This window comes from Sphaerodactylus townsendi, linkage group LG05 (genome assembly GCF_021028975.2).
Source record: "Sphaerodactylus townsendi isolate TG3544 linkage group LG05, MPM_Stown_v2.3, whole genome shotgun sequence".
Taxonomy (NCBI): domain Eukaryota; kingdom Metazoa; phylum Chordata; class Lepidosauria; order Squamata; family Sphaerodactylidae; genus Sphaerodactylus; species Sphaerodactylus townsendi.
The window spans coordinates 87980474-88000787 of NC_059429.1; the positions used below are offsets into that span (position 1 = coordinate 87980474).

At 54.2% G+C, this 20314-nt stretch overlaps 1 protein-coding gene across 1 annotated transcript; it reads right to left on the reverse strand.

Moving 5' to 3' along the window:
* Nucleotides 1-1405: 1405 nt before the first annotated feature.
* Nucleotides 1406-14496, reverse strand: CTSE (cathepsin E). The gene is made up of 7 exons (XM_048497878.1): nt 14484-14496; nt 13921-14039; nt 12107-12306; nt 11719-11841; nt 9133-9274; nt 8261-8359; nt 1406-1586 (listed from the first exon to the last, which is right to left on the reverse strand). Exons 1-7 carry the CDS (start codon nt 14494-14496, stop codon nt 1422-1424), a joined length of 861 nt encoding a protein of 286 aa, XP_048353835.1. The 3' UTR covers nt 1406-1421.
* Between the last annotated feature and the right edge of the window lie 5818 nt (nt 14497-20314).

The window sequence follows — 20314 nt, forward strand, 5'->3', positions numbered from 1 at the left end:
GGGCTCTATAATGTTATACCCAGATGAGGACCCTCCCCTCCACAAACCCTCCCCTCCCCAGGCTTTACCATCAAATCTCCAGGAATCTTCTAGCTGCGAGTGAAATATTTGCTTCTACCCTGTATGAAACCAACTTTCTACAGCTGTCTTTTCTCTAGGGGCACCTGCTCCCAGCAAATCATGGCCTGTGGCTGTCTAAAAGGATGCTTGAGTCCACACTGGCCTTGGAGAGAGAGAAATAAACTGTGCTGGCTCTCTTTTCCTTTCAGCTCCAAGATCTCTGCCCTGGGGAAGGAACTGTTTCACAGAACAGAATGCCAAGCAAGCATCTCCAAGATGTTACAGCCACTTTAGTAGTTAGTCTAATGGAGAGGCACACTTCAAAATCTCCTGTACTGTAGCAAGGGATTCCAGGCACCCGTTTTAAGCGTTTCACTGCTCAAAGGAGTGGTTTACTCAGATGAGCAATGTACCATTTAAAGAGAGCTCATTGCAGTTCAACTTTTTAAAGCATGAATTTCCACTTAGGGTTCATTTAAGGTCCATTGTCATCTTGTATTTGCAGAAGTAACCACAGGTGTTTAGATATTGTTATCAGTTATGTGCAGTAACATGCAAACAGCGAACCACAAAAATTGTCAGAACAGGTTTATATTTCAGGAGATTCTTCTGGCAAGTGAGGTTGAACAAAAATCCCTGGTGGCAAGTTGCACATATATGCTGAAGCTAGGTAACAAGGGCATGTACAGCAAGGTTAACTCATAACTAATCAACAATCTCATGATGGACACTGCCCAAAATACTGTAGTGTCTGTAGATTTTTGTTTGCCATGGTATTAAGCTACTATGTGCTTCCCTCCTGCAAGTTCCTTTCTGGTCTGTGTATGTAACATTAGACTGTCACAATAGCCTATTAAACTAACTTCAGAATCCCCAGCTTTCATTAAAAATAGTCTCCAGCCCTTTTCAATGAAAAGGATTAAAGGCTTAAAAAAAAGAGAAAAAAAGAATCAAAGCCAAGGGTTCAGAAGAACTAGTATATGCTTGCAGTAGATTGTTCTAACATTACTGTGATCTAGCAATTACTGGTTTTTTTAGAAGCCTGAAAATAGCCCTCTGGTGTTGCAACAAGGAAAATGGCAGTCACAAGGGGCTGAGGGAATGAAAATAATGCTGCTGTGGGTGGACTTTGGAAAACATGTACCTTCAATTCCAAGTCACCTGATAACACAAATGCCTTGTGCTCTTCCCCAAAACATTTCAGAAAAGCACGTTTGGGACAGACTGCTAAGAGTGGGAAAAGGACTGTTAGACTACAATGCCAGGAGGATGTGCCCAAAAAGTGTTCCAGTTTGGTAGCTGAAGCAGAGAAGCAGCTACTGTGTGGAAGAAACTTAAGAATCCATTACTCTCTGAGTATTTTATTGGACAGCAGGTGCCAAACCCACTCTGTTATTCCCACGATCAAAGACTGAGTAGAACTGGCCAATAAATACATCTCCCAAAATCCAGAGTGGCCCAGCTGGGGGTTGGATGTCGAGTCCCTGGAAGCCACTGGTGCACAGTGTCATCCCATCACTATTTTCCTAATTGGAAGAGAAAATATAGATTGACAACAAATAATATAAACTTGCTTGAGAGTAATCCAGGCCCAGCCTAGTATGCTATTCTCCCAGAAAAACAGTTGCAGATTTGAAACTGAAAACACCTTGTTATAGATTGTCAGTACAATTACATCTTCATGCAGCTTAAGAGCCAGAATAGTGTAGTGGTTAAGACAAGCATTCTCTAATCTGGAGGACTGGGTTTGATTCCTCACTCCTCCAAATGAAACCAGCTGGATGTTCTTGGAACAAACAGCTCCTGCAGAACATTTAGCCCCACCTATCTCACAAGGTGCCTGTTGATGTTGTGGAGACAGAAATGGATTGTGATTGTAAGCCTCTTTGACACTCCCTAAGGTCAGGGAAAGCAGGATAATAAAACTTTTCCCATACTGCAGACGTATCAATCTGAGTCACTTGCTGAATCACCTCCTATTATGCAGCAGACAAAGGAACAAATGTCCTGACCAAAAAAGCTAGCAACCCTATTTTAAAACAGTTTTCTATACATACACATGAATCTTCCTGATGCAAGGCCAGTTGAAATATACTCCTAAGACATCAAAATTTTAGGGAAAGGAGAAATCCTGATGGAATCTTGAACTCTTATGGTACTTTTTCAGCAGCCCACTTCCATAGCCTTAGCCTCCATTAAAGGGACAGGACACTTTTTGCCAAGCCTTTTGGCAATCATGCACATAGTCTGCTCTACCCTGCTCTATCAGGATTGCTAGTTGTGCAGAAAGACCCCAACACATAGAGATACTTATACCAGTACTGGTTATGATTATAGCTTCCAATGAATGCCTGCAGAGTGGATATTGTTACCACAATTGTGTCCCTCCAACATGGATTTTAGAACGCCTACAAACCTATTCCTCTATTGATATCAAGACCCACATGTCTGAAAGACTGTCTTTTGCCTTATGAGTCTATATGCCAGCTGTAACTGATGGTTTACTGAGGATACTCCAGGTTGCACACAGTCTACTCTTGCTCCTTTTCTACTGCTATCAACTTGGGAACACGCTTCCTTTGCAGGTCTTGATGGAGCTTATCACTGAGCACTTCATTGTTGCCTTTTAGAAGGGTGGGGTTTTTAGTCGAATCCCCACTAGAAATTAAATACAGATACAACCAAGTTTCAAAAGAATCGGCACCTTTTCATCGAGGTTTCACCCTCCCCACTGCAGCATGTTTCTAGTGAAGATATCGATGCCCATCATGGATTCAAACAATGTTACGCTCCCCACGAACAAGCCACCTGCTCAGCGGGTCTATCCTGATTGGCTGTCATGTGGTGTTGGGGCAGGAACTTTTTTAAAAAAAATTGGTTCAAGAATACGTGCTTATGTAAGCACGTGGGTACATACGCACAATCTCCTGCCTATGCAGCTTCCTTTTGATTTGCTTCTCAAGCCCATGTTTCAACAATTTCTGCTACTCGTGCCCATGTTTCAACAATGTCTGCTCCTTGTGCCCACGTTTAAACAGCTTCTGCTCATTGTGCCTACGTTTAAACAATGCCACGTTGCCTCCGCCGGCATGAAACAAAAAAACCCCTGAGCTCTGATTGGCTTTGAGGCTCGGCGTCATAGCCAATGGTGGGAAATTAAATCTAAATTGAAACCCTAATCCTCCCCACCGATCTGGATCCGGCATGTGTTTTTGAAAAAGGTGCACATACATGCAGGTTCTGAAAAAACCTGCGATTAGGGGAAGAGGGAGTGCCAGAACCAGGATGAATCTCTGTTTGATGATCAGGCAGTGGGGAGTTCTTCCTGAAACCTGGATAGTTCACGTGAGTATCATGTGATTAATCGGCAGTGGGGAATCGACCTTTGTTTTAATATCAAAAGGCACTTGCAGACCATGAGCAATGTCATGCCACATGAAAAAAAATAAGAAAAACAATAGATAATTTAAATAGCCAACCAGTTCTTGCACTTGAGGTCCTAAGAGTTTGATCACGTGTGCAAAAAATTTGGCTATAGCCAATGTAACTCTAAATCCACGGCTGTCGAGAGTTTCTTAACCTTATCTGTTGACAGCTCTTCATTATTGCACAAAAAGGAGTAATGCAGCATGGTGTAGTGGTTAAGAATAGTGAACTCTAATCTGGAGAACCAAGTTTGATTCCCCACTCCTCCACATGAGCAGTGGACTCTTATCTGGTGAACTGGATGTGTTTCTCTGCTCTGAAACGTGAAGCCCACTGGGTGACCTTGGGCCAGCCAGTTCTCACAGAACTTTCTCAGCCCCTCCTGCCTCACAAGGTGTCTGTTGTGGGGTAAAGAAGGGAAGGAGTTTGTATGTTTTAAAGTAGAATTGTTGTTAGTTGCCTTGTTTCATATAAATAAATGCATATAGGGATTCCCCCCCGCCCCCCCGTCCTGGAACAATAACATCAGAATGTCAGTTCAATCCCTGAACCTACTTCAAGAAGTCCAAAAACTATGATGATGCTATTTTCTTTGAGTTTGGTATAGAAAGATTATTAGTGTCCTAAAATGAAAGAATTTATTTTCTTTAAACAACAGTAAACCTTTTAGGAGGCTATGAATGTCAGATGTGCTGATTTATAGCACACCTATTGTAATGGCCTTATAAATCTTCACAGGAAAGTGTGATGAAGCAGGATAGTTAGCCCAGAGCTGTTGGCTAACTATCCTGAATTCCTTTTTCATTCCAATGTTGCTTTTATAAAATCTATGATCCTTTGACGTGTTCTACTTGAATGAGCAACAATGCATACTTCTCTCTCTTGCATCCATTACAACCTGGCTCCCTTTCTCCTCTTTTTCCCCTACTCTGCTTGTTTGGTTTGCCTTGTATCCCTTCAATGTCTTTCCCTCCTATTATAAATATCTTCCATTTTTTTAGCCATCCCACTGCATTTTCTGCTTTTACAAGCAAAAAGGAGCGGAGAATCTCTCAATATTCTGTTCTGCTATATAAAGGATTCCCTTGACCTGAACATCTAATGTACTGGCAAGTATGCATTGACTACTCTGTTTTATCCTGAATACATGCTGTTGATTGACAAAGAAATGCAGCCCCTTTTCTGCATTATATGATAAGAGCTCCTCTGAAAAAGAAAGGAATATCCAAAATATTTCCGTACATCTGCCTCCTCCACTCCCATAATACTTGACAGTACCTCCGAACTGCATTTGTGTCCTGCTGTCATGATACTACAAAAACCTTCCAACAAAGAGCATGCAAGGGGTTATGGGATATGTGTGTGCAAACTGCCAGTCTGGGGCCAAAAGAATGGAAGGGAATAGGGCTCACAGTATGCCCACCCTGTCCTTTGACACCAGTGATGAAGGGAGGGGAAACTGTGCCCGGGGCATGAGCTGCCCGTGTGCCCCCTCCCACCCCTCCCTGCCCCTGAAATGCCCCAAAACACCCCTGAAAAGCCCTGCCCCTGACACGCCTCCACCTCCAACACATGATGGCAATGGCAGTGCCCGGGACAAGCCGCTCTGGATGTCCCCATTGTCACTACACATCTGTTTGACACTCTCCAAGCTCTTTGTTCCTCCCCCAATACCTTTAGTTTATTTAAATGAAATTTATACTTTTCAAAAATAATTTATCAGTCTTGCATAATAAAGTGAATACAACTCCACTGAACTGAAATAAAAGCAGCAACATTTAAATAACCGTAAATAACTACAGAGCAATCACACTCATGGGCCGATTACACACAAAACATCTGCTGCATAATGGGAGCAAATGTCTATCGCAGCAAGATTTTTTGTACAGGCATTTTTCTACCAACCCCGTTTTCACTTTCTAGTCTCCCCGTGGCAAGCGAGACTACTTCTAGCACAAATTTAATTTTGCTATGCCACCAGAGCGGGGAGATTTCCAGTGAGCACAGCTTTGCCCTGGACCTCTTCCTTCCACCCACAGTCAGCCAGTCTAGCTCCACCCTTCCCACTCTTCATGATGCGGACCATACCTTCCCCTTTGCCTGTTCCATGTTGCTGGCTCCTTCCTGCTTCTCTAAAGCTCATTTCAATATGTCAATATAACAAAGGCTTTTGCAAGGTACAGCACAAGCAGGGGCTGTTTCTGGTTCCAGACCACCTCCCCCACTCTGCTTCTACCCTCCTTGATGGTCAGGAGGGATTTAAAAAACTTTTTTCCAGACAAGCCTCTTTTTTAAAACAAGCCTCTCTCCCACAGATCCTCTGAAGATGCGAGCCACAGATGCAGGCGAAACGTCAGGAGAGAATGCTGCTAGAACACGGGCATACAGCCCAGAAAGCACACAGCACCCCATATCAGAACTGTTAGGTGGTTCTACTTCAACTTTGGTGTTGTGCAATACCAGGTCTGTGAAAAATAAGTTTGCAAAAATATCTGACCTGTTGCATGCAATATAGGTCAACCTGTCTTGCTTGACTGGAACTTGGATGGATGACTCTAATGTGATCACTCTGACAGCTCACACTGGCAGGGTATAAAGTCCTTCATCAACCTTCTCAACCTTCTCAAAAATTGTATGGTTAAGAGTGGTGGACTCTAATCTGGAGAACTGGTGAACTCTAATCTGGAGAACTGGGTTTGATTCCCCACTTTTCCACATGTGCAGCAAATTCTAATCAGGCGAACCAGGTTTGTTTCCCCACTCCTACACATGAAGCTTGCTGGATGACCTTCTGTACCTCTCTCAGCCTCCCCTGCCTCACAAGGGTGTCTGTTGTGGGAAGAGGAAGGAAAAGAGTTTGTAAGCTGCTTTGAGACTCCTTGTGACATAACTCCTCCTACTCCTCCTTTCTAAAATGCAGTTTACAGAAATCCCGGTGTCTTAGGTAACTGAACTCTACAGCTGACAGTCTCTCCTTTTTGGGGTGTTAGTAATGTTAGTTCAACTTCTGGGACTGCAAATAATCCCTGGAAGCTACAAACCATCTCTCGGTGCACATTTCTTGCTCAGAGGTTCTGTTTTGAAAACCACAGATTCAGCCATTCAGATCCTCTGAAGATGCCAGCCACAGATGCAGGCGAAACGTCAGGAGAGAATGCTGCTAGAACACGGCCATACAGCCCGGAAACCACACAGCACCCCAGTGATTCCGGCCGTGAAAGCCTTCGACAGTTCTGATATGAGTTACACCCCTGTGGCACTTCCTGAATTTCCACAGGGAATTAACAGCTGCCATATAGCTGCAAGTCTTTGGGGCAATCAGGGCTTGTTTTGTGATGGTACTCACTGTTACCAACTACCAGTACTGTTTTTCAGATCTCTTTCCTTACTTCCTTTCTCTGATGTTTATAGCTTTGACACCAATTGTAGATAACTAGGCTAAGTGACCCTGAGGAACCACTCTCCTCAGGAGAAACAGGATGTGCCTGTTGGCCTGAGGGGGTAGGCAAGGCAGGTGGCTGCATCTATCCCTATCGGGTGACCTTGAGGTGCCTAAGCTGGTGAACAACTCTTTTCATACTTTCTCTGGAAAAGCGAGAGGGGGGACTGGGCAAGGATAAAGGGACCCAGGAAAGCCAAGTCAAGCAGAACTTGCTTTCACGAGCTAGGTACTATGCCTGTGGTGGCGAACCTATGGCACTCCAGATGTTCACGGACTACAATTCCCATCAATTGGCCATGCTGGCAGGGGCTGATGGGAATTGTAGTCCATGAACATCTGGAGTGCCATAGGTTCGCCATCGCTGTATGCCTTTCAATAAACACTACTGATCAAGAATCCAGAGTCTGTTTATTGACTAAAGGTTCGAGACCTGACACAGTAGCAAAATCCAGAAGTCAGGGCCACTGTGAAGCAACACTGGTGTGCGAATAGCAACTGATTTACTTCTTGATTCATAAAACAGATGTGGTCTTGTGTCCATGTGCAGCTAAAATAAGATCACAACCCATAGCCTACACTTTCCCAAGAATAACCAAGAGTCTTGCAGCACATTAAAAGCACGTGAAGTTATTTTTGGTATAAGCTTTTGTGATCTAGAGTTAACTTGTGCATCTGACAAAATGGGCTCTCTGGCTCACAATAGGTTAGGCCACAATAAATTTGTTAAATTTGTGTCACAATATTCTTTTTGGTTTTGAGGCAGCAGAGTGACATAGCTACATCTCTGGAGTTTCTTAAGAACAGATTTTCTTTACAATCCAACAGGAAAAGAACTAAAATACTGTACATACCAAAAACTTACCACTTTCTGACCATGGTGAGCAAAGCCCTGCCCGCACCCTCCATTGCCCATGCTTGATCAATTAAGCAGCAAGGGGAAATTGGGATGGGGGAGGGAATGACATTGCAGTTGTTGTGAAGTCACTTCTGGGTGATCATCCAGAAGTGATCTCACAGCATCTGCAACACTCTAGAAATTTCTCCTAAGGGGGAGGGCGGTCTATAAACCCAAATAATAATAATAATAATAATAATAATAATAATAATAATAATAATAATAATAATAATAATAATAATAATAATAATAATAATAATAATAATAATAATAATAATAATAATAATCCTAGAATGTTATGGAAGCTGTGATATCACTTCTGAGTAATCACCCAGAAAAGTTGCCACAGTGTCTGTAATGCTTCCCCTCTCCAGGTCTCCTCCCTGCTGCAAAATCTCCCAGGATTGGTAGGCACAAGGCTGGGAACTCCAACATACCATGAGGGTGTAGGTCTCTGGAGTGAGAGTATAAGGGTTGCCATTGATTGTAAAAGTAACATCAGGCATCACATTCAGGTTGCTGCATTCCACGGCATACTGCAGAACAACAGATATATTTGCCATTGTCAAAATATAACCTTTTCAATTAAAAATGAAACAAAATCTCTACACATGAAATTTTGAGGGGAAGGAGGTAGAAAATGGGGAACAGAAATAGCTGCATTCTTTCATGCTGCCCTGGGGCATATAAAGGGATATACACTTAAAGATGGTGCTCTATACACATATATCAAGGAAAGGTATTTTGGGAGGCAGCTTCTGGAGCAGAAAAATAGCAGGGAAAGGGCCAAGAACCCACTTTACCTTCTATCCCCTCAGAATGACCTCCACTTCCAATATAATTTTCCTTTTTTTAAAAAAAGGCACTGGAGCTTCCTTACACATATTTGCAAATAATGCATACTTTTGTTCCACAACAATCACCTGGTTTAAAATCAAGCAACTTTATGTTTAACACACTTGTTACATGAAGTTGCATATTTATTTAATTATTCAGTCTTTATCCTGCTCTTCTTAAATGAGTCGGGCTTAGGGTGGCACAAATACTGCATCAAATATACAAACTAGAAAATAGTGGAAAAACAAACAACAGGCTCAAAAATACTTAAAACTAGTAAAAAGCTAATAATAAAATATGAGCAAAGAGAAAAATATACAAAATGTGTCCTTAGTTCTAGATACAAGGATTGGTAGGGCTGGCTACAGATCAATACCAGTTTTTAGCACTGAGAAAAAGGAATTCCTGTGAATGCAGCCTGTTTTCTCTGCTCATCTGACATGCCAGGGTGGGGTTCCAAATAGGCACTTACATCTCCATCCACAGGATCTGCCCCAATTAATTTCTGCATTTGGATTATATCCTCGGAAGGACCTGTAATAAGAGATGTCCCTGTGTCCACGATAGCCTGACATCCTTCTGCACAGAATTCAATGTTCCCATTAACCTTGATACTGAAAAGGGGAAAAAATGAAATGAGCATCAGAGAAAAATGGGAAAGGCACTATTTAAGGGCAGGCGATTCAGGTACCAGGTTGGGGCACCAAGCTTAAAAGGATCTGCCATGGAATGTCTACTCAACTATCTAATCAGCAGCCGAAAAAGCACAACTGGAGTAGGGGTAATCTTCTAGGGCTCTTTCCTGCTGTTTAATACATTTGTAAGCTCATGCCAGTCATCATGGTGAACATGAATCTCAAGAGCTCACAAAGTTCAGAAAGCAGGTGTCAGTAGTTACAAATATGTGTGCTTTCCTCCAAGGTTATCATTCTTGTTAGTGGGTATGAAATTATTCTCATTTATTTAGGCCAGCTGTAACTGGTTTGTTAGAATGGTAATTGGATAAGTTTCATTTTAGGAGAGTGGCAATAAGTGTGTTCATCACTGAGAATTTTCTGATCAAGGTATAACCTCATTGGTCAATTAATGATCACATGATGTGGCCAGCCTGGACCATAAATTAGTTACATCAGGGTTAGAAGTTACTTTCATTCTCTTTGTCTAAGGCTTTTTCTTCATTCTGCCTGAAAATATTATGAGAACTTTGCACATGTACTGATGACTTCTAGTATCTTTTACCTGCATGTGTGCTCCCAAAGGCACCTGGTGGGCCACTGCGAGTAGCAGAGTGCTGGACTAGATGGACTCTGGTCTGATCCAGCAGGTTAGTTCTTAGGTTCTTATGCAAGTATTTCTTTCTAGTACGTAGACTTTAGCTATTGTTATTTTATTGTGTACCTGGATTGCACCTTCGATTTTGTGTTCTCTGTTATGTTTTCAAACCTTTGTTTTACAACCTTTCTTTAATAATTTTTGTTAAAAAAACAGTTTGTTGCCTGGAGTACTGGTTCAGCGCCCACAGCTCAGCGTTGCAACCACCCCAAAGACCAGGCCAGGTCTTTTACACTCTCAATTCCAGCAGCCCTTTTACTTGTGCAGAGTTACCAGCTCCAGATCGGGAAATACCTGGAGATTTTGGGAGTGGAGGGTGGGGTTTGGGAAGGAGAGGGACTTCAATGGGTTATAATCAGTGGTGGGATTCAGCAGGTTCACACCACTTCGGCAGAACCGATTGTTAAAATGGTGCTTGTAAACAACCAGTTGTTAAATTATTTGAATCCCACCACTGGTTATAATGCCACAGACTCCACCTTTCAAAGTGGCCATTTTCTCCCAATGAACTGATCTATATCACCTGCAGATCAGTTGTATTCCAAGAAGATCTTCAGCTACCATTTGGAGGTTGGCAACCCTACGCTTGTGGGAAAGATCATTCCTGGGGCTACAGGACAAAAGCCACTTTGGTTGAAGCACTGCAAGAAGGAGAGAAAAGAGAGTAAAACAGCTCCTCATGCGTCTTCCACAAGCACAGCTCAACTGATGAAAGAAAGAACGGGCGATTTCTTCTCTCCTTACTGCAGTACCATCATTCATGTGGTTATTCTATTTTTCCGCACAAGTCCAGCAAACCTAGGACTGATGTTTCTGGAGATCTGATGAGGGGCCAGAAGTGTGAGATGAATGCCATCCAGATAGTCTGTGGATTTTGGACACAATCCAGTGAAATAACTACTGGGTGTGCCAAAAAGGTTGGGAGCTCCAAAAGACATTGCTGATTACCAAGGACAATTGCTAATTTTTTCAATGTAAAAATGAGAATTTTCTGTAAGTGGACATGCTTGAAATGTGCCCCATGTGTGCACCCAAAGGTGCTGACTCACTGACCCAAGACCCAGAATTCAATTTCCCTTTACTGCATGTGAGACTATCATGTGCTGGCATGTGATCCCTCTTTAGCCTCTCTACCTACACAGGCTCACACAGAGGAATTCAGGGTAGCAAGAAGCCAGACAAAAAAGAAGAAAGTGGTGAAGAAGTAGTTTGGAGATATGGTAGCAGCATCTGTGGAAACTGTTTCAAATCCACTTCCATAAACTTGTGGTGCACCCCATGCTAGATCGCACATGCATGATTAGTTTACCATGATTAATGTTTTCACCAACAACAGGAAGAAACAGAAAGCCATTATAATCTGTTCTGCTTCCCATTAGGGCTAAGTCAGTTACATTCTCTCTAGCGCACCCAGTGAATCTCAACTAGCTGCTACAATTTTAGAAATTAGCAACCATAGACTTCTGAACTCCATGGTTTCACACTGCTTTTGAAATGTTTTGACTTTCAACTGAATCAGTTTGCTATGTAGAGTCTGGAGGGGCTTCTGTTGATATATACAGCTCCAGACACCCACTGGACACACAAACCTAAGTGCACAGGAAGGTTTTTTTTAAAGTCTAACTTCTTCAACAACTGCAAAACATATTATTTTCGTTACTACTTTCCTTCAGCAAATCATTATCTTTGCAGTTAACCCGATGAATTCCCAGAATAAGACACTTACTTATCCAGCAGGATCTGCCAATAACCCTGTTTAGTTACTGGAACCCAGTTGAGATTCCCGCTGAAATGAGAAGGATCAAAGCCACCCCAGATCAGTTCCCCTCCTACAGAAGATTCTGGGTTTCTGAGGAAAAAAGAATTGGAATTTCAGTTAGGATTTATTTGCAAGGGCCTTCCCCTCAGTATTGTTTCATTTTACATTTTCTCTGTGTGCTTTTTTTAATGTTGGAAGAATATCATTAATTTTCTATGCCTTCTAAAGGTGTGCATTTTTAAAATATCCACTATGGGGCTGTTTTTTCATTTCCACTTTGACTGATTTTAGCTAAAGAGAAGTCTAGATTGGAAAGAAGCATTGGTTGCTAGCAGCAGAAGTTTACTTATGTCACCTGTTCATGTAGACGGAGAATATTGGTAGATCCACCAGGTTTTGGGCCATCATATTATCAAAGACTGGAGTGACTCCATCTACAGCCAGGGATGGGTATGCTAGACCAAGGATGCCATCAAATTCGGAATCCAAAAAGGTGTTTCCAGGCTCATTGACACTTTCTGCAAATTGTTGATTGATTACAGTAATTCCTTCAACCTGAAATGCAGAAACATAAGTGTTGATCCTGTACGCAGACAGACAAACAGAAATTACCCAAGAATTATGCCCCTCCAAGGGAAGAATACAAGGCCTTTCCCCACTCCCTTCCATCCCCCCTATGCCGCGCGCTGCTCTCAGCGCGTGGCATCCCAGGCGCGCGCCCAGGCGTCCCCACGACCCCGCGCTCTGTGCTCTGTAATGCTGGTGCTTCCACATTGTGCTGAAAGTGACATTATCACTCAGGGATCATTCCTCTGCCTTTCAGCCAGCCTGCTTCTTCCCACCAAACAGCTGAGTGTTGGCAGGCAGCAGCAAGAAGCTCTGGGAGTTTGCCCGCCATTAGTAGGCACCTGGGAACCCTAGAGACTGAGGGGTAACCAAGGGAGCAGGGACAGTCCATCATGGCAGAGGTGCCTGCCAGGAATGTGCCTGCTAGGATTGCCAGGTGGTGGCTGGAAATCTCCTGGGATTACAACCTATCTCCAGGCAACAGAGATCAATTCACTTGGAGAATATGACTGTTTTGGGTGGTGGACTCTATGGCATTATTTCCCAACTTGGCACTGGAAACTCTAGCATCCTTTGAGGATATACCAGCATCACTGGAAGTCATACTGTCAGAACCTTCAAGGGAAGTCTTGCTGCCAGCCCATGAATAGTTACTAGGCTTCCATCAGGCATCTGGACCTGCAGCCTCTCAGGATCCTCTCTTGCTCCACATGAACAGTGGTAGTAGTAGTGGCCCAGGCTAAGGTGGCACAAAGGAGGCAACGTGCCGAACTGGGTGCATATTGCCTCCCTGTAGCTTCAGAGTAGAATACTTAGGGTAGCACTTCCTCACAGGATCCTAGCCAAAGCACAGAACAACAGCAGGAGCTCAACACCTGCTAGCAGTGCTACTGATCCTGATTACCTCCCAGCCTTCTTAGGCTGAAGCTTGGGAAGTCGGCCCACTCCTGTTGATGTTCCCAAGTCCCACTGTAGACCTGAGAGCACTATTTCAGAGGTGATCTTACTGGGTCTGCCTGTACAGTGCAAGACAGGAAATATGAGAAAGACTGCAACTGCAGGGATTTGAGCATGGAAAGCTGTTGCCAGTCAAGGTGTATAATACTGGAGTAGACAGGCCAATGGTATTCAATGTAAGGCAACTTTACGTGTTCATACATACGTATGTGCATATGTTCAAGGTATAAAATTAAATTTGTTACTTTCCTTTGCTAAAAACAAGCATTAGAGGAAAGAATATTGAATTGTATGCACAACAGTAAATAAAGCATTACCCTATAATTTCAATGAATAATTCAAGTGAGTTCAGAAAATAAGGTAAAGATACCCAAGCAGAATGTCCATGATAACAATGTGCATGTTCTTGGTCATAAGCTGTAGAAATAAATGTTAAACAATCACAGGAGGATATAAAACACGTTCCTAGGCTGGGCCCTCAGTCTTTGAAAAAAAATCCTGCATTCAGTTTACATCTACAAAGAGAAGTCATCCTCCCCCCCCACCCGCAAAGTAAAAGAAAGCGTTAGGTTATGTTTGTCATCAAAGTTGGAAAAGAGCTACTGAGGGGAGACTGTAAAAGAAATAATGAGATCTTCCACTCACAGTCACTTGATCTGATCCAATTATTCCTGTCAGGCTCCCAGTACCATATTGGATAGAAAAAGGAGTGCCAATCTCACTGTAGGTGCTGGAGGCTGATGGATGAAATCTGGAATGTTCAACTGCAGTTTAAAATATAATTTCCTCAGTCAGAATATTGAACAAGTGAAATATGATACCCTATATCTTGCAATATGACCAAGGATACTACCATGAAAAGTTACAGTGCAGGCCTGAACACATCTGGGATGTAATTTCCTCTGTGTTCAGTGGAACTTGCTGTCAAGTAAGTGAGCATAGGGTTTGCAGTCCTATGCTGAACTTGGCCCTATATGTTACAGTCATCACAGGATATATGGAACTGCTACCTTAGGGCTGATTTTTTGCAGGTGAACACAAAGACATCATTTGCTCAAGTAATTTCTAACCTCTTTGAAAAAGTATTATATTTGATGTGATACAGGAGTTCTGTTTGTAGCATTTATTGCAGGATGGCAATTTCATACATGAAACATATTATTTGATGCTGCAGGCATCAAGCAATAAAAATGCATTTGTGAGCTCACCCACTTTCATCATTGTTCAGTTTGATCCCATGCATATTTGTGTGTGGCTTAAGTACCATCAAGTCGTTTCTGATGGTGATCCTATGAATAAATATCCTCCCAAACATCCTACTGTTAACAGTCTGGCACAGGTATTGCAGACTGAGGGTTGTAGCTTCCTTTACACAGGTAGGTTGTAGCTTCCTTTACACAGAGTCAACCTATATCATGTTGGGTCTTCCTCTCTTCTTGCTGTCTTTGACTTTTTCTAGTATTATTGCCTTTTACAGTGAATCTTACAATGTGACCAAAGTACAATAGCCTCAGTTTAGCTTCTAGAGGCAGTCCAGGCTTGATTTGATCTGGAACCCCCTAATTTGTTTTTTGTTTTGTTTTTGGTGGTCCATGGTTTCTGCACATATTTTCCCTTGAAATAAGTTGCACTATGGACAATGCTAGTATTACTATCATGAAGTTTACCTCTAAGTGCTCTTTAGGTCTTATTTACCACCAGGATTTTTTATACAACGATTTTTGGCAGAAAAAAAATCACCCTGAATTCTGTCCTTCTTCTGACCTCATTTTTTCATGGCAAATCTGTTGTCTTAATGTTGTAGGCTTATGACTGCAGCATTTATTATTGTTAATGTGCCCCCATGTGGTAAGACCAATACCTTACAGATAAATGTGAGAACTCTGTAGTTAACTGTCTCTCTCCTGATCGGTGCCTCCCCCTTTTTACAGTAAAGAAATATCTTATGGTTTTATTGAGGTTGCTAGATGTTGCCAACTGCAAATCAGTACTAATCACAACGAAGTAACTTATAAGGGCAACTTAAACCTTTGGTTAAAAGTCCTATTTAACAGCTGGGTTAACATCACACTGTATGTTTAAGTCATCTTTTATAGCAACAGCGCCATGGGATGAGCCATCTGTGTACATTGGCTCACTGTGACAATCAGGCCAATGTAATAAATAACACTGTGGGAAGCAAAAGAAAAATTGCCCAGTATGCATGGTGAGCAAACAAGAATATTTCTTCCTACTGCTTCCAAATGGATCGGTTCCTCATGGCCAGTTTAAACAGAATCCAACTCATGTATAATAATAACAAATACTTGAATCCGAGGAACCCCATCACTGCTTTCAATCACAAAACTATCCAGATGTACCTGGGGTGGGGGGGGGGGGGGGTGGGGGGGGGGGGGGGTGGGGGGGGGGGGGGGTGGGGGGGGGGGGGGGTGGGGGGGGGGGGGGGTGGGGGGGGGGGGGGGTGGGGGGGGGGGGGGGTGGGGGGGGGGGGGGGTGGGGGGGGGGGGGGGTGGGGGGGGGGGGGGGTGGGGGGGGGGGGGGGTGGGGGGGGGGGGGGGTGGGGGGGGGGGGGGGTGGGGGGGGGGGGGGGTGGGGGGGGGGGGGGGTGGGGGGGGGGGGGGGTGGGGGGGGGGGGGGGTGGGGGGGGGGGGGGGTGGGGGGGGGGGGGGGTGGGGGGGGGGGGGGGTGGGGGGGGGGGGGGGTGGGGGGGGGGGGGGGTGGGGGGGGGGGGGGGTGGGGGGGGGGGGGGGTGGGGGGGGGGGGGGGTGGGGGGGGGGGGGGGTGGGGGGGGGGGGGGGTGGGGGGGGGGGGGGGTGGGGGGGGGGGGGGGTGGGGGGGGGGGGGGGTGGGGGGGGGGGGGGGTGGGGGGGGGGGGGGGTGGGGGGGGGGGGGGGTGGGGGGGGGGGGGGGTGGGGGGGGGGGGGGGTGGGGGGGGGGGGGGGTGGGGGGGGGGGGGGGTGGGGGGGGGGGGGGGTGGGGGGGGGGGGGGGTGGGGGGGGGGGGGGGTGGGGGGGGGGGGGGGTGGGGGGGGGGGGGGGTGGGGGGGGGGGGGGGTGGGGGGGGGGGGGGGTGGGGGGGGGGGGGGGTGGGGGGGGGGGGGGGTGGGGGGGGGGGGGGGTGGGGGGGGGGGGGGGTGGGGGGGGGGGGGGGTGGGGGGGGGGGGGGGTGGGGGGGGGGGGGGGTGGGGGGGGGGGGGGGTGGGGGGGGGGGGGGGTGGGGGGGGGGGGGGGTGGGGGGGGGGGGGGGTGGGGGGGGGGGGGGGTGGGGGGGGGGGGGGGTGGGGGGGGGGGGGGGTGGGGGGGGGGGGGGGTGGGGGGGGGGGGGGGTGGGGGGGGGGGGGGGTGGGGGGGGGGGGGGGTGGGGGGGGGGGGGGGTGGGGGGGGGGGGGGGTGGGGGGGGGGGGGGGTGGGGGGGGGGGGGGGTGGGGGGGGGGGGGGGTGGGGGGGGGGGGGGGTGGGGGGGGGGGGGGGTGGGGGGGGGGGGGGGTGGGGGGGGGGGGGGGTGGGGGGGGGGGGGGGTGGGGGGGGGGGGGGGTGGGGGGGGGGGGGGGTGGGGGGGGGGGGGGGTGGGGGGGGGGGGGGGTGGGGGGGGGGGGGGGTGGGGGGGGGGGGGGGTGGGGGGGGGGGGGGGTGGGGGGGGGGGGGGGTGGGGGGGGGGGGGGGTGGGGGGGGGGGGGGGTGGGGGGGGGGGGGGGTGGGGGGGGGGGGGGGTGGGGGGGGGGGGGGGTGGGGGGGGGGGGGGGTGGGGGGGGGGGGGGGTGGGGGGGGGGGGGGGTGGGGGGGGGGGGGGGTGGGGGGGGGGGGGGGTGGGGGGGGGGGGGGGTGGGGGGGGGGGGGGGTGGGGGGGGGGGGGGGTGGGGGGGGGGGGGGGTGGGGGGGGGGGGGGGTGGGGGGGGGGGGGGGTGGGGGGGGGGGGGGGTGGGGGGGGGGGGGGGTGGGGGGGGGGGGGGGTGGGGGGGGGGGGGGGTGGGGGGGGGGGGGGGTGGGGGGGGGGGGGGGTGGGGGGGGGGGGGGGTGGGGGGGGGGGGGGGTGGGGGGGGGGGGGGGTGGGGGGGGGGGGGGGTGGGGGGGGGGGGGGGTGGGGGGGGGGGGGGGTGGGGGGGGGGGGGGGTGGGGGGGGGGGGGGGTGGGGGGGGGGGGGGGTGGGGGGGGGGGGGGGTGGGGGGGGGGGGGGGTGGGGGGGGGGGGGGGTGGGGGGGGGGGGGGGTGGGGGGGGGGGGGGGTGGGGGGGGGGGGGGGTGGGGGGGGGGGGGGGTGGGGGGGGGGGGGGGTGGGGGGGGGGGGGGGTGGGGGGGGGGGGGGGTGGGGGGGGGGGGGGGTGGGGGGGGGGGGGGGTGGGGGGGGGGGGGGGTGGGGGGGGGGGGGGGTGGGGGGGGGGGGGGGTGGGGGGGGGGGGGGGTGGGGGGGGGGGGGGGTGGGGGGGGGGGGGGGTGGGGGGGGGGGGGGGTGGGGGGGGGGGGGGGTGGGGGGGGGGGGGGGTGGGGGGGGGGGGGGGTGGGGGGGGGGGGGGGTGGGGGGGGGGGGGGGTGGGGGGGGGGGGGGGTGGGGGGGGGGGGGGGTGGGGGGGGGGGGGGGTGGGGGGGGGGGGGGGTGGGGGGGGGGGGGGGTGGGGGGGGGGGGGGGTGGGGGGGGGGGGGGGTGGGGGGGGGGGGGGGTGGGGGGGGGGGGGGGTGGGGGGGGGGGGGGGTGGGGGGGGGGGGGGGTGGGGGGGGGGGGGGGTGGGGGGGGGGGGGGGTGGGGGGGGGGGGGGGTGGGGGGGGGGGGGGGTGGGGGGGGGGGGGGGTGGGGGGGGGGGGGGGTGGGGGGGGGGGGGGGTGGGGGGGGGGGGGGGTGGGGGGGGGGGGGGGTGGGGGGGGGGGGGGGTGGGGGGGGGGGGGGGTGGGGGGGGGGGGGGGTGGGGGGGGGGGGGGGTGGGGGGGGGGGGGGGTGGGGGGGGGGGGGGGTGGGGGGGGGGGGGGGTGGGGGGGGGGGGGGGTGGGGGGGGGGGGGGGTGGGGGGGGGGGGGGGTGGGGGGGGGGGGGGGTGGGGGGGGGGGGGGGTGGGGGGGGGGGGGGGTGGGGGGGGGGGGGGGTGGGGGGGGGGGGGGGTGGGGGGGGGGGGGGGTGGGGGGGGGGGGGGGTGGGGGGGGGGGGGGGTGGGGGGGGGGGGGGGTGGGGGGGGGGGGGGGTGGGGGGGGGGGGGGGTGGGGGGGGGGGGGGGTGGGGGGGGGGGGGGGTGGGGGGGGGGGGGGGTGGGGGGGGGGGGGGGTGGGGGGGGGGGGGGGTGGGGGGGGGGGGGGGTGGGGGGGGGGGGGGGTGGGGGGGGGGGGGGGTGGGGGGGGGGGGGGGTGGGGGGGGGGGGGGGTGGGGGGGGGGGGGGGTGGGGGGGGGGGGGGGTGGGGGGGGGGGGGGGTGGGGGGGGGGGGGGGTGGGGGGGGGGGGGGGTGGGGGGGGGGGGGGGTGGGGGGGGGGGGGGGTGGGGGGGGGGGGGGGTGGGGGGGGGGGGGGGTGGGGGGGGGGGGGGGTGGGGGGGGGGGGGGGTGGGGGGGGGGGGGGGTGGGGGGGGGGGGGGGTGGGGGGGGGGGGGGGTGGGGGGGGGGGGGGGTGGGGGGGGGGGGGGGTGGGGGGGGGGGGGGGTGGGGGGGGGGGGGGGTGGGGGGGGGGGGGGGTGGGGGGGGGGGGGGGTGGGGGGGGGGGGGGGTGGGGGGGGGGGGGGGTGGGGGGGGGGGGGGGTGGGGGGGGGGGGGGGTGGGGGGGGGGGGGGGTGGGGGGGGGGGGGGGTGGGGGGGGGGGGGGGTGGGGGGGGGGGGGGGTGGGGGGGGGGGGGGGTGGGGGGGGGGGGGGGTGGGGGGGGGGGGGGGTGGGGGGGGGGGGGGGTGGGGGGGGGGGGGGGTGGGGGGGGGGGGGGGTGGGGGGGGGGGGGGGTGGGGGGGGGGGGGGGTGGGGGGGGGGGGGGGTGGGGGGGGGGGGGGGTGGGGGGGGGGGGGGGTGGGGGGGGGGGGGGGTGGGGGGGGGGGGGGGTGGGGGGGGGGGGGGGTGGGGGGGGGGGGGGGTGGGGGGGGGGGGGGGTGGGGGGGGGGGGGGGTGGGGGGGGGGGGGGGTGGGGGGGGGGGGGGGTGGGGGGGGGGGGGGGTGGGGGGGGGGGGGGGTGGGGGGGGGGGGGGGTGGGGGGGGGGGGGGGTGGGGGGGGGGGGGGGTGGGGGGGGGGGGGGGTGGGGGGGGGGGGGGGTGGGGGGGGGGGGGGGTGGGGGGGGGGGGGGGTGGGGGGGGGGGGGGGTGGGGGGGGGGGGGGGTGGGGGGGGGGGGGGGTGGGGGGGGGGGGGGGTGGGGGGGGGGGGGGGTGGGGGGGGGGGGGGGTGGGGGGGGGGGGGGGTGGGGGGGGGGGGGGGTGGGGGGGGGGGGGGGTGGGGGGGGGGGGGGGTGGGGGGGGGGGGGGGTGGGGGGGGGGGGGGGTGGGGGGGGGGGGGGGTGGGGGGGGGGGGGGGTGGGGGGGGGGGGGGGTGGGGGGGGGGGGGGGTGGGGGGGGGGGGGGGTGGGGGGGGGGGGGGGTGGGGGGGGGGGGGGGTGGGGGGGGGGGGGGGTGGGGGGGGGGGGGGGTGGGGGGGGGGGGGGGTGGGGGGGGGGGGGGGTGGGGGGGGGGGGGGGTGGGGGGGGGGGGGGGTGGGGGGGGGGGGGGGTGGGGGGGGGGGGGGGTGGGGGGGGGGGGGGGTGGGGGGGGGGGGGGGTGGGGGGGGGGGGGGGTGGGGGGGGGGGGGGGTGGGGGGGGGGGGGGGTGGGGGGGGGGGGGGGTGGGGGGGGGGGGGGGTGGGGGGGGGGGGGGGTGGGGGGGGGGGGGGGTGGGGGGGGGGGGGGGTGGGGGGGGGGGGGGGTGGGGGGGGGGGGGGGTGGGGGGGGGGGGGGGTGGGGGGGGGGGGGGGTGGGGGGGGGGGGGGGTGGGGGGGGGGGGGGGTGGGGGGGGGGGGGGGTGGGGGGGGGGGGGGGTGGGGGGGGGGGGGGGTGGGGGGGGGGGGGGGTGGGGGGGGGGGGGGGTGGGGGGGGGGGGGGGTGGGGGGGGGGGGGGGT

Coding starts and splice junctions, on each gene's coding strand:
- CTSE (XM_048497878.1), bottom strand. Junction 12,307..13,920: donor TTGGATCAGATCAAGTGACT/GTGAGTGGAAGA, acceptor TCTGCATTTCAG/GTTGAAGGAATTACTGTAAT. Junction 11,842..12,106: donor TTCTCCGTCTACATGAACAG/GTGACATAAGTA, acceptor TTTTTTCCTCAG/AAACCCAGAATCTTCTGTAG.